Genomic DNA, 12805 nt, shown 5'->3' on the forward strand with positions numbered 1-12805 from the left:
AATAAGTCCTTGTATATCTTTACATATCGTCACACCTCTTATAAATATGCTTAACTTTTTTAAAGTTTCATTAAAGTTAGAGAATTTTTTTTTTTTTTTTTGTCATGGTTTTTGTAAAAAGCAACATTCACGTGCTTCAGTGCCCACTGTGGAGTTGTTTCATTCAGTCTAGAATAACTCTAAATCAATGTATAAAGAGCTTGTAATATTTTCTAAATGTCAGCTGGTTTGAGAAGTGTGACGTAACTTAATAATCTTCTCAAATATTGAAATTCAACACTCCTTTAATCTTTGAAACTTTTGTAGTTTTTAGAAAATTAAGTCTTAATTAAAACCATGATGTTGGTTGTTCAACCTCATCAAAATTCAGGTTTTCAAATTTGGATTTTTTTTTTTTCATTCAGGGTTTATTGATTCTGTACTTGAGGTCTCTTCAGGTATATTCTTCTGAGCCTTTCATTGGTGTTTTAAGATACGGACTGCAGGTTTTTATTGGTCTTCTTACTTTATGGCAATGCCTCTTTGAAGGTTAAACATTCATCAGCCTCTTCTCGTAAAATGTTCCGTGTGGGGTATATTTTGGCGAGTGTGTCTGTTACCGTGCTGTAAGTCGCTTTATGGTGCTAATAGTCGCTGTCGGTCTGAGATCCAGAAAACCTCCCTCCATCTTGATCGTCATTACCAAATGAACGCCGAGCCGCGGCGCTGGCTCTGGCGGTTAACCAGCCCTAATCAGCAGACCTGCTGCTGGACACATCTTTCACTGGCCTGACTTGCCTATTAACTAAAAGCACTGTGGAGCTTTACTCTCAATTACCACTCCCTTCACGCTCCCCATCAATCAGCCGTGTCTTGTGCGTTTCATTAGCACTCTGGGGAAGAATAACCTCCTCACAGCCTGTCGCCTTCTGGATTACCAAAACTGTGGTCCAAGTGCAGATAACAGGCATTGTTATGAGAAATCTGCCGTTTCTGTTCTCTTTCAAAGATTTCAGTCAAGTGTTGCTGATGACTTCTGAGTGTCAGCTTGAGATCTTTGTGTGGTCTTTTTTTTTTTTTTGTCAAGTTGAAGTTCTTTGCAGGAGTACAAGAGCTGAATAGGGCTGAACTGCCTCTTCATTTGTCAGTTATATCACTTTCATAATGTTCATAATATTTTGAGAGTATTAATCTTTTTGTCTGTATGGGGTTTTTTGGCGGGGAAGTTTGGGAGAGCTGGAACCATACGGTGACACAAGCTTAATCATGATTAGTCTTGATCACACTTACCATAAATAACTGCCTGAAACAGATATATTTGTTTCACAAAACAAACAAAAAAAGTCATCAAATTTCCCAGAGTGAAGGAAAAACATTCAATTATCTGTCTCAAGTTTACCTCTGGCTTTTAGGTGTACCTGAGATTAAACAGGAACCGAGGAAAACACACTAATAACCACATTTATGAATATGTTTCTTTTAAAGACTTGTAGTGGTTTTGCGTAAGATATCTTTTTCTTGTATTCCAGTAATTTTCCTTTGTGCTTGTCCCTGTGTCTTCCATCTTTAGGAGGTGTTGATGATGCTTGACAACTACGTTCGGGATTTCAAAGCTCTGATAGACTGGATCCAGCTTCAGGAGAAGCTGGAGAAAACAGATGCCCAGAACAGGTGATTCAGTGCCTCTTTGTCTCGTTCACTGTCATGTTAAGTAGTAGAAACTGGAAGCGCCCGTGTCTGGTCCCTGGTCGCGAGTCACAAACAGATTGGATCAATAGCCTTGGCTTTAATTCAAAGAGATCCATGAGTTTATTGGCTTCTCTTTAACACACTGACCGCTGCAGCCGTAAATTGACTAAGAAATGGAAGCCGCCGTGCCGCCTCCCAATTCGTTCATTTAAAGCAAACTGTTAATCAATAAGACAGACTCAAACTTATACATGCTTCATTTATTCCTCACATTGCGACAAGTGCATCGACCTGTCGAAATGATTCGCCAAATGCGAGCCCAGTTTCTGTGTGTGTTTAGCTACGAAAAATTCAAATAGCTGCAGTGTTGATGAATGGTGCCACTTTCACCTTGTGCAGGCCGCCCTTCTTAGCCTGGGAGGTGCGCAAGATGTCACCGGGACGCCATGTGATGCCGAGCTCCACCACCGACAGGATGGTTCCCTCTTCAGGGGCACGCCGCACCCTCAACTTCAGGTGAGTTTTACTTTTCAATCCTGTTTTGTTTTGTTTTTTGTTTATCTTGAACAGGCGCAGGCAGCTCTATCTGTTGTGGAAGAGGTTAGAGAGTGCAGAAAGTGATCATATCAAGACAGCCAATGACGGCTGATGGTGAAGCATTTCTTTAATACAATTTGTTGAGTCTCTCACTTTCGGCCCTCAGAATGGGTGGAAGGTGTAGATGAAAGTGTCAGTTAAAGACTGCTGAAGCATCGGTTCAATATGTGCACCGCTTTGTAATCTGATCCAGCAGGAAATGGATATTGATCATGAATTAGGCCCGTGCTCCACCGCAGGCCTGTGCTGCCTCAGAATGGAAGCTTCTACTGTTGGGTCAGACAGACACTGTCATCAGAAGCGTTACAGAAAAGTCTACCTCCTGGCAGTAAAAGATTCACCTTTCAGGTGCAAGTTTGATTGTTTTTAAGTGCGTTCTCCATGTTTGTGTGTCTTCATCAGCGGTCCCCCATCAGCTCTGGCTGCAGCTCGACTCTCCCACACAGGTCCCAGCTGGGCCGACCGGGTGAAGTGCTCTCAGTCCGTCTCAGCCTCAAGCCAACCGACCACATTCCCCGCTGAGAAACCTGGTAGGAAATCCCCGTCAAAGCCAGACGTTCTACCTAGTGAACGGTTACGACATCTCCTGGATTTGTTGTTGTTGTTTTTCCCAGGTAAAAAAGATGCCGAGGGTTGGATGACCGTACAGCGGGGACGCACAGCCAAACCCCGCTCCGCCACCATAGCCGCCAAGGTCAATCCTGCCTCGGCTCACATGGCACCAAAGCAGGAGAGCGCCAAGTGCAGCCAGTCGCATCCGACACAGCAGGAAAAGCAGCAGCTCCCTCCCGGTAGCCCCCGGGACAAGGACGTGACTCAAACGGACAATAAACATCCAGTCCCTGCGGAACCCAAGCCCTTGGAGGAGGCTGAACGTCCAGTGAACGGGCACATAATGGAGGTACTAACATTCAGCACCGTGCGATGTCTCGTTGCCCGAGCTTGTCCCTGGATATCAATTATTTACAAGGAGCAGTGTAACACTAAACCATTTTATCAGCCGTATTTGTTTTTGTTTTGGGCTCCGCGGTATTCATAGACGGACTGTCCAGACAGGCATATCCATTTTGATGGGATTGATTGTATACTGACATTTCAGGGACAGAAAGTCCTCTCATTCATCTTATAAATACTCAGACGATTCACCAAGACACACTTGGTAAGAGTGTGATCGGTGGATTTAGAAAGCTGCAGTCCCAGTTTGCTCAGTTTAAGCATTACTTGATGTTTAGGGCATGTCAGTGGCAGCTTCCCTGCATGGTTTGTGTTTTAGCCGTGTGAGCATTGACTGGTGTGACGACTTTTTATTACTGCTCTCATGAACTGCTTGGAAAATATGCATGTGTTTAATGAAGACTGCGTGTGTTTGTGTGTGACTGTCGGTGCAGCCCCCAGCAGAGAGCGTGCGCGACTCGGGGCAGTGTGTCGACGCACCCTGTGAAGACGCGCCTCCCCATATAGCAGCGCTCACCCCACCCCAAGCCCCAGAGTGCACCCCTTTCACAACCACACTCCCATCAGCAGACATGACCTTATCAGTCCCAGTCCCAGTCCCAGTCCCCGCTCCGAACCTCGCCACGTCCCCAGATCTGCCCCAGACGGACGGGCTCACTGCACTGTTGACCTTTGGGGACAGTGCGGCTGAGGGGGGCGCGTCTCAGGGCATGGCCACATCTGCTCCAGGACAGACTGAGGCTCCCATGGCAGCGGTGAAACTGGAGAGTGTGCTGGACCCCACAGAGCTTTCTACTGTGAGTGCTGAGAGATGGAGGGCTGGGAGGGCAGGGATCCCCCCGGGTCCTCCACCGCCTAAACAAAGTCAGTCTTAGGAAGCCTCCAGACAAAAAAAAAAAAAAAAAAAATGCGCCGGCAAGACCGCATAGCTCTCTGTAGTGTTGTTATAGTACCGTTGACTGTCAAGAATAGCTGCGAGTAGATGGCTTTTGTACTCAAGCAAGTACTTCCAGGGTATTTCCCAAATGTATTTTCTCAACTTGGATTAGCTTTATTAGTGCTTTTTTTTTAGGATTTTGTACACAAAAAATGCTTTAAAAGAAACAACCTGGCGTTTAGTGAACGCTTGTTCTGCTATAAATCATTATCAAGCATCATGTAATGCAGAGTTCCTTGCACACAAACAAAATATATAAACAAAAAAAAAAAGAAAACTGCACATCTATCTGTAAGATGTTCAGTGAACAACACTTTACTCTAATTTCACATAAGATGTAAAGCATAAATTACATGTTTTCAGTAAACTTGTACTCATTTACAGTAGATTTAAATTCATTGCTGGCCCCAGGTTATCTGTGAAACGCCCTTATTGTTTACATGTCACTGAAAATCACTTAAACTCTCTGAAACAGTTAACAGCCAAATTAAATGAGCAAAATCATAGTTTACCTCCTTCCACCATCTCTTCATCCTCACTGTCATTGTGCCCTGCATGACTTTTGGATGCTTCCTCACTTGTGATAATTGTGAATATTGTGTGGTGCAAGCTGTGATTGGGTTTATAGAGTACATTCCTCAGTGCTTGATCCATGCACCCACATACAAGTCAGACCAATTGTTTTGTAAAAAAAAAAAAAAAAAAAAGAAAGAAAAAGAAAAGAAATCTTCATAGATCACATGAATTTTTTTTTCTCCTTTTTTTAGTAACACTTTGAAGATTCACACAGTTATCAGAAAATTACACATCAGAACTATCCTCTATTGATGAAGAATGCTTAACATTATAGAGTTATATTTAAGAGGTCTTTTGGAAAGAATATTGTTAAATAGCTTCTAGTAAAAAATAACTGATGAACACAATATAATGTTAATCACAACACTGCATTGGAGGAGAAAAACACAAGCTGGCCCAGGATTATTGTGGTTGCTTCATTTGAACATGAAGTGTGAAAAGTGTGTGAGGTGGAATCTGTGCCGTGTGTGTGTGTGTGTGTGTGTGTGTGTGTGTGTGTGTGTGTGTGTGTGTGTGTGGGTGTGTGTGTAGCCCCAGTCCATGGCGGAGGTGCTCGCTAAAAAGGAAGAGCTGGCCGACCGGCTGGAGAAAGCCAACGAGGAAGCCATCGCCAGCGCCATCGCTGAGGAGGAGCAGCTGACCCGAGAGATTCAGGCCGAGAACAACGAGCTGGAGACCGACAACGAGAGCGACTTCTCCGTAAGTTTTTTTTTTCTTTTTCTTTTTCTTTTTGAAAATGTAAAATTTACTTAAGCGTTTAAAAAAGACTTTTGGATTTTTACTGTACTGCGGATCAACGAAACACTTTTTCCACAGACTGGCATTGGCAATGGAGGCTGTGGAGCCAACATAGACTGGAGTGACATGCTGGCAGATTATGATGGTTGGTTTGGGGAAAAAAACCCCAATTTTTTTTGTATTTTTATTTTTTTCTAAAAGCAAACACGACACTGAAACATGTTTATTCTCTGCCCTGCCCTTTAGCTCGAGAACCGTGGCGTCAGAGTACCTCATGGGGGGACATGGTGGAAGAGGAACCTGCACGGCCTCCTGGACATGGGATCCACATGCACGAGAAGCTGTCCTCACCGTCACGCAAACGGTAGCGAGCATTTTTTATAAGCTGTAATTTTGGGTGTGAAAATATAATCAAACCTGCGGAATGAGCTTGTAGAATGTAGAAGGCTGTTAAAAAAAGAAGTAGAAGTAGCAAATACAACCTGGGTTGAGAAATAATGTGTAAAATGAGTTTGACACCCAGCAGTAGCTGATATCACATCCTCTTTCTTTAAATAGAGTTTTTTTTCTCTCTCTTTTCTTCATTTTAGGATAGCATCTACACAGTTCAGTCCGTTTTTTTCAGCTTTATCTTCAACCCTCATTTTCAAACTTCTCACCCAACTCTGACAGGGATTTAACTCAGCGTCATGAAAGTCAAAGTCTCATGTTACATTTCAGGCCCTTCTTTGTTTTCGGACTACCTCCCAGACTGTCTGTGCAGACCCCGAGTGAGTCTGTCTGCTGTGGACGTTGTTGATAAGGAAGGAGATGAAAGATTTGTTTCCATATTTTCGACAGGACCATTGCAGAGTCATGGAAGAAACATGAGGAGAAGCAGCTGAAGGCGCAGCAGCTGAGGGACAAACTCCGGGAGGAGAAGGCACTCAAAGTGCAGAAGCTCTTGGAGAGGGTGAGTAAGCCGCGCCGACGACGACGGAAAGCACCTTGAAGAAACCCCATGCAAACTCAGCTACGCCTGGCTCGCCAACGAGAGGTTCTGTCAGCGCACAGCTCGATAGAATTATCAAATATTACGGCCCCATTCAGTCACATCCCGGCCAGCTGGCCGCAGGCAGCCATGAGGCAGACCCCCAGCCAAAATCAACAGCCTTTCATGAAGTTTGTTTTTATAGTCCAGACCATAGCAAGATGAGTGAGTCCTAGAGTAAATCAGGTTAACCACATAAATACGTGAAGTGGTGCGTATTCTCATTAATCCCCACACGGACTTGCTGGAGACTGTCGAAACTCAGACATCGATTGTGTGTGTGTGTGTGTGTGTGTCGTCCTGAAGAATGTAACCTTCATTTTTGTTGTCACCACTCCTGTTTCTCACGTCTCTATTTGCAGGAGAAGGAGGTGAGGAAATGGAAGGAGCAGTTGTTGGAGCAGCGGCGGAAGATGATGGAGGAAAAGCTCCTTCATGCAGAGTTAAAGAGAGAAGTACAACTTCAGGCAATTGTAAAAAAGGCCCAAGAGGAAGAGGCCAAGGTAGAGGAGAACACCGCCTGACATGTCGCAGCTTGAAAGAAATTTCATTCATGCACTTTATATGCTAGACATCCTTCTTCACAAGTATAAATTTGTGTACAGGTGAATGAAATCGCTTTCATCAATACTCTGGAGGCTCAAAATAAGAGACACGACGCTCTGGCGAAGCTAAATGAATATGAACAACGCCTCAACGAACTGCAGGAAGACAGGCAGAGGAGGCAGGAGGAGAAACAGGCCAGAGATGAAGCTGTGCAGGTAATCCCACCATTTCATTCCAGTCATTCAAAACGAAATCACTGCATTTCACAAATGGTTACATGTCCAGCATATACATCTTTCTACATAGGAGCGTAAGCGGGCTCTGGAAGCAGAGCGGCAGGCAAGAGTGGAGGAGCTGCTGACGAAGAGGAAGGAGCAGGAGGCTCGCATCGAACAGCAGAGGCAGGAAAAAGAGAAAGCGAGAGAGGATGCAGCGCGGGAAAGAGCCAGGTTTGTATTCACTGTGGGAGTATCTGGTGGATCTAGGAAGGATTCAGACCCCGTCACTTTTTATTTGCTCTATTAAGTTACAAATTGAATTTGGAAAAATGGTTAGGAGTGTAGCTCAGTCCAATAATTTGTAGCTATGGACCATTGACAAATGTTTTTGAAATTTTGAGATTGGTTTCTGAGATAATTGTTTTCTGATCCATGATTTGTAACTTGCCTTGTCCTCATGAGTTTTCAGGGATTCTGTCCTTGCTTATAATTTGTGTTGTCGTAATATGAAAGCTATGTACAACTTCTGTCTGGAACATGATGTATCCTTTCGATTTTTACTAGAACTTCTTTTTTGTACTATTCTCAATGCTAGTTATAACAAGCAAGATAAATCTGACTCATTTCAAGCTTCACACCAGATACCTTCTTTCCAATGATTCATGATCAATCCAGAAAAATATAGTTTCATTTGTCATTATAGGTTATGTAGCATGCTTTGCGTACAACCTATTAAAGTAATTTGATTCATGAATTCACCGTACATATTTAGGTAGCCATACCAGCATGAGACTTGCATTGAATTTCACTGCCTTGACACAGTTTTCCTACGTTCCACCTGCAGGGACCGAGAGGAGCGCCTGGCTGCTCTCAGTGCTGCTCAGCAGGAGGCCATGGAGGAGCTGCAGAAGAAAATTCAGATGAAGGTCAGTTTGTCCCATGCCACCGTGTCTCTGGAGCAGACATCCTGCAGGAATTGCACCCCCTCCCCAAATTCACCGTATGACCCATGGTTTCTGGTTTCTCGGCCAGCATGACGAGAGCAGCCGCAGGCATATGGAGCAAATCGAACAGAGGAAAGAGAAGGCTGCCGAGCTCAGCAGCGGACGACATGCGAACACAGACTACGCCCCCAAACTGACGCCGTACGAGCGCAAGAAACAGTGCTCACTGTGTGGTGTTGTGGTATGTAAATCTTGATCGCATCGATCTTTGCCTGATTTTTGGTGTCTATAACTCATATGCAGCAAGTAGATTTTTTTTTCCTGTGGAACTTTCTACATGTTTTGTTGCTGTAGGGAAATGTGTTGAGCATTCTTTTTCTTTATTTACTCAGTACTTCAAATGCCTTTCAGCATTTTTCACACATTCCTGGTGATAACCTGTTTTTCATTGAGGTTTATAAGATTTATGCCTGCGTGCGATTATGCATTTTTAAACATCAGGCAACAGATTCACAAGCAGACACGTTCATCTAACTGGTTACCGTGGCAACAAGGGTGGGACACCTTGAGTCTTCGAAGCAGCTTGAGATAAAGGGGAGGGTCAAGGGTGGAAGAGCGAATCTTGTTAAGATGTTATATGACCTTGGTTGACATCTCGACACCGGAGATCACCAGCAGGTCAGCTTCAAGCACTTTATTTAATGATATTAAACACAAACCAACTATAATGGGCCTTATTTCCAGAGAGAGGACAAATACAGTCCCTGATCTATTTGGTCTATTGTAGTGGCTATTTATTAGAGCTGCTCTACATTTATTTAGAAAACTATTATGAGTTCAGAGTCGTCCTAAAGCAGCCATTTCAATATTAATCACATATATCATGGCTTTTTGTTTCAGGGGGTTATACTGTTTGCCTTCACAGCTTCATCAATTCGTCTCATCACACCTAAGAGTTTAAAGAAACTTGCACAGAGGTTATTTGAAGATATCTTGGAGAGCTAAACAAAGATTGTCTGCCCATCTAGTCTGGTTCAGGTCCCCCCGGGCTCTGTGGGGGCCACATCATCACTTTCAGGACCCCACATTCCTCTCTTCTTCTGAAGGCAGGTCCTAATAAACAACGGCCGTATGTTTGGGGTTGTTTTCATTTGAGGCCAATCAGAGAAATCCCTGCTGATATTACAGGATGGATTAGTAGTGTAATATTACATCAACTTTAAGCTTTTTGCACAGTGCTCCAATTGTCATGTGTTAAGATGATACAAAAAGTATGAGTGAAATCTGACTTAGGATATGTATTTTTTTTAAGCCATTCGTCAGGAATAGAAGTTCAAGTTCCCTTCTACGTAGCCCGATTCACCCTTTCCTGACCTCTGTTTGTGTTTGTAGATCACCTCAGAGGTGCACCTGTTCAGCCACACCAAGGGCAAGAGGCACCAGCAGGCGGTTCGAGACAGCAGTAGCATCCAGGGACGGGAGCTGTCCGACGAGGAAGTGGTGCGTATCGCCCACACAGGGAACAAACAGCCACTCGTTCTGCCACAGCGGGCGGCCCCCCCGTCCTGCTGCTCCAGTCTTGTACAGAGACAAAGAGATGCAACAGCAGTTGCCTTTTTACGATATGGTCATTATTATTGTTTATGCATCCTCTCCTATACAGCCACGGCTTTGTGACGTTACAAATGAGCCTTGAAATGTACACAGTTAGGGTTCAGTGCTTCAGTGGAAGGCTGACATCACCCTCTTGTCTCCAGGTTTTTCTTTTTTTTGTCATTCAGTTTTTTTTTTTTTTTCCATGGGGAGGCAGCTCGTTAATGCAAGGTAACCTCTCGAGCTGCAATATGAGATTGGCTTTTCAGCAGAGCTCATTGTGGAGCTGACATCTGTTGGTGCTATACGCGGCACCTTTGGCCCCGGCAGCTCCTTCATTCAAGGCTCTCTTCAGTGAGGAATAATTGATACCCTTGTCTTCCTTTCCTCTAAATCATTTCCATTTCAAACGTAGGTCATTTTTTTTCCCCCCTGCTTGACAGTATGATAAACAAGGCAATGGAGAGGAGCACTTTACCGATATAACACTGTAAATTGTACATCTGTGGACCATACGTCATTTATATTTGCCGTGTTTTACATTATGTCAAATTTGGAGTGGCCATAATAGTTGGATTAGTTGCATGGTGTCATTGCTGCCAGCAGCTTTTCCTCAAAAAACTCCCAGAAATAATAAAAAAAAAGGATCATTATGGTTAAGTTTATCACTGCATTGGGCCATTTTAAGATTCAAATGTCTGCAACTGCTTTTTCTCATCACAGGTGAAAATGAAGAAACCATCCAATAGGTACACATTCAGAGACGTTGTTTGCATAGAAATTTGTACCATTTTGTTATTTATATCAAAGCTCATTTTCCTCTTCACGGATTCATTCGAACCCCTGCCAACTATTTTCCAGACTGTGGCTCTATAACTCTTCCTGCAATGAAAGGTTTTTAATTAAAGTGAAGATGGTTGGTTCAGCTGTGAAGGGGTCACTTCATAGTTTTTTCAGTGGGAGCCGGCGGAAAGTGCCCTGTGCCTTCCTGTTTTGTCGTTTTCTCTCATTCTTCCAGACTTGTGATTTAAATTGGAAATACTATTATCCTCAAGGCCATATCGTTGTGTGTGCACAGAGCTGGAGATGTAATTCTTTTCATTCATCTTGTCTTTTGATGTAAAGCGATGCAGGTTGTGTCTTATACTCATGATTTCCTATGAAACGCCAAAATTTGTGTTTTTACATCTCTGAGGAATGCAAACACCATAAAGGGCTCGTCACTGAAGCCACATCAATTTTGAGAACCTTGATAAAATGTCTAAAATGCTGCTGTAGCTTGGGCGCCATTCAGAGTTTAGAGCTCATCTATCATCTCGGCATAGTGACAAGACTATAGAGCATTATATTGAAGTATTCTTTGAAAGCATTTGAATGCTTTTCAAACAAAAACACCTTGGTTTTAAAAGCAATTAAGAGTTCAAGTCAAAAGCCTCTTATCCAGGTATAAGTTTTGATTAAGTAGACTGAGTACGACTTGTGCAATTTTAAACTGTCGCTGGGTGCAGTTCAAATCACCAATGACAGTTCAAGCTTGGGTGATTTGATGATTTAATTTTGTTGTATTGTCATAAATGGCTCTCTCCTTTATGCCAAATGTAAGCCTGCCGTAGAAGTATTTGTATTTGACAAAAGAAGCAGTGCCTCTTTTGTGAAAAGTTAAATTGTGTCATCACTTGAAAATGTTGACAGTGAGATTGTGTTACTGACACCAAAGGTCATTTCTGGCAGTAGGTAGCTGCACCCTTGGGAAAGCATCCTCGTCGTTATGCGTCAACTGACAAACACTTGTTTGTCGTAAATGCTGAAAAACTAAAATTTATACTCATAAAATGAACCCTGATTTAATTTGCAGGGGATTATCATCTCAGAATCAGCCTGTCGCTCTCGATAATTCAGATGTCCTCTGTGTAACCGGCGTGGTCTGGTTTTTAAGGTCATTTTTGGTCGATATGATAAACTCCTTAGATTCACTCGGTAGTTCTACTGCACCAGTTTACCTCGGCTCACTGCAGTCGGCTTCATGACGCCTGCTTTTAGTTTTTCGTTTAATACCTCTCAGTGACAAACCTCCATTCACACAGCAGGTGCAGGGAGACTCACTAAACTGTCTTCCTTCCCACACACAGGTTAGCTCGACTGCTGAATGGAAGCCCTTTATCTAGGGCCATTCTTTCCTTTTGGGGCTGCTGGGTGACAGGATAATTGACTAATTAGTTTTGTGCACATGCATCATGCGGTTGAAATTGAGTTACCCTCTCCTCACCCCCCCACACCCACCCCCCCAAATATCAGAATCATCTGACAGGGCCAGACAGGAAACGACACCTCCGGGCCTTTCACATGTCCGTGTGTGGGCAGGTGTCCTCTAAAGAGCAATAGAGTCTTGGGGGTAATTACAGGATCTAGTGGCGTAATTGAGACATGTGGAGCTATTTGTTGGACCTTGAATTCTCTGGCACTTCCTAAGTATGCAGTCTCCTCTGACGCTGATATTTGCTGGAGTTTCATTTTAATTTTGACAAAAATGTCATCATGTCTCATAACGTAAAGCACAGGTTAAAAGTAACAAAGCTTTATTACAATATGATGCCATATTTTAATCTAACCGATTGAATGATGTTGATTTGTAGTTTGAAAGTGTTCAGAATAAATGAAAAAAGTTCGACATAGTTCAGATTTTGTGTAATGTCTAAGTAATTTGATGTTTGAGTTGGTTTATGGGAGAAATTAACTTTGTGTGCAAGTTATCTGTGAAGCACCTGTGTTTATAGTCAGATCAACTGGTTTAAAAGTCAGAAGTCAGTCTGAAGGTCGTCATTTAATAACTAGATACTTTGTGTGATCGGTTTGTGGAATTTAATGAAAAAGAAGCACAAACTTATAAAATATATAAGGCACAATAAAATTGTCATTTAGTTTTATATTTGAAGTAAAAGCCTATTTACTTTGGATTATCTGTCTGTGTTTTGATTATAGGGGTCACTAATGTTTTTTTTTTTTG

At 43.0% G+C, this 12805-nt stretch overlaps 1 protein-coding gene across 2 annotated transcripts in view; it reads left to right on the forward strand.

The window, feature by feature from the left end:
- The window catches only part of scaper (S-phase cyclin A-associated protein in the ER), a 55581-nt gene that overhangs the window by 7621 nt on the left and 35155 nt on the right, over positions 1–12805 (forward strand). Inside the window, exons 5-19 of one of the 2 annotated variants that reach the window (XM_030095685.1) lie at positions 1550–1650; positions 2068–2184; positions 2668–2795; positions 2880–3166; positions 3654–4016; positions 5264–5431; positions 5549–5615; positions 5717–5834; positions 6311–6422; positions 6863–7003; positions 7106–7261; positions 7353–7495; positions 8109–8190; positions 8297–8449; positions 9601–9708. In XM_030095685.1, coding sequence (XP_029951545.1) covers positions 1550–1650; positions 2068–2184; positions 2668–2795; positions 2880–3166; positions 3654–4016; positions 5264–5431; positions 5549–5615; positions 5717–5834; positions 6311–6422; positions 6863–7003; positions 7106–7261; positions 7353–7495; positions 8109–8190; positions 8297–8449; positions 9601–9708 — 2244 coding nt within the window. The remainder of the gene's footprint in view (positions 1–1549; positions 1651–2067; positions 2185–2667; positions 2796–2879; positions 3167–3653; positions 4017–5263; positions 5432–5548; positions 5616–5716; positions 5835–6310; positions 6423–6862; positions 7004–7105; positions 7262–7352; positions 7496–8108; positions 8191–8296; positions 8450–9600; positions 9709–12805) is intronic. The other variant, XM_030095686.1, reaches the window with a different exon arrangement.

Source organism: Salarias fasciatus, chromosome 7 (genome assembly GCF_902148845.1).
Source record: "Salarias fasciatus chromosome 7, fSalaFa1.1, whole genome shotgun sequence".
Taxonomy (NCBI): Eukaryota; Metazoa; Chordata; class Actinopteri; order Blenniiformes; family Blenniidae; genus Salarias; species Salarias fasciatus.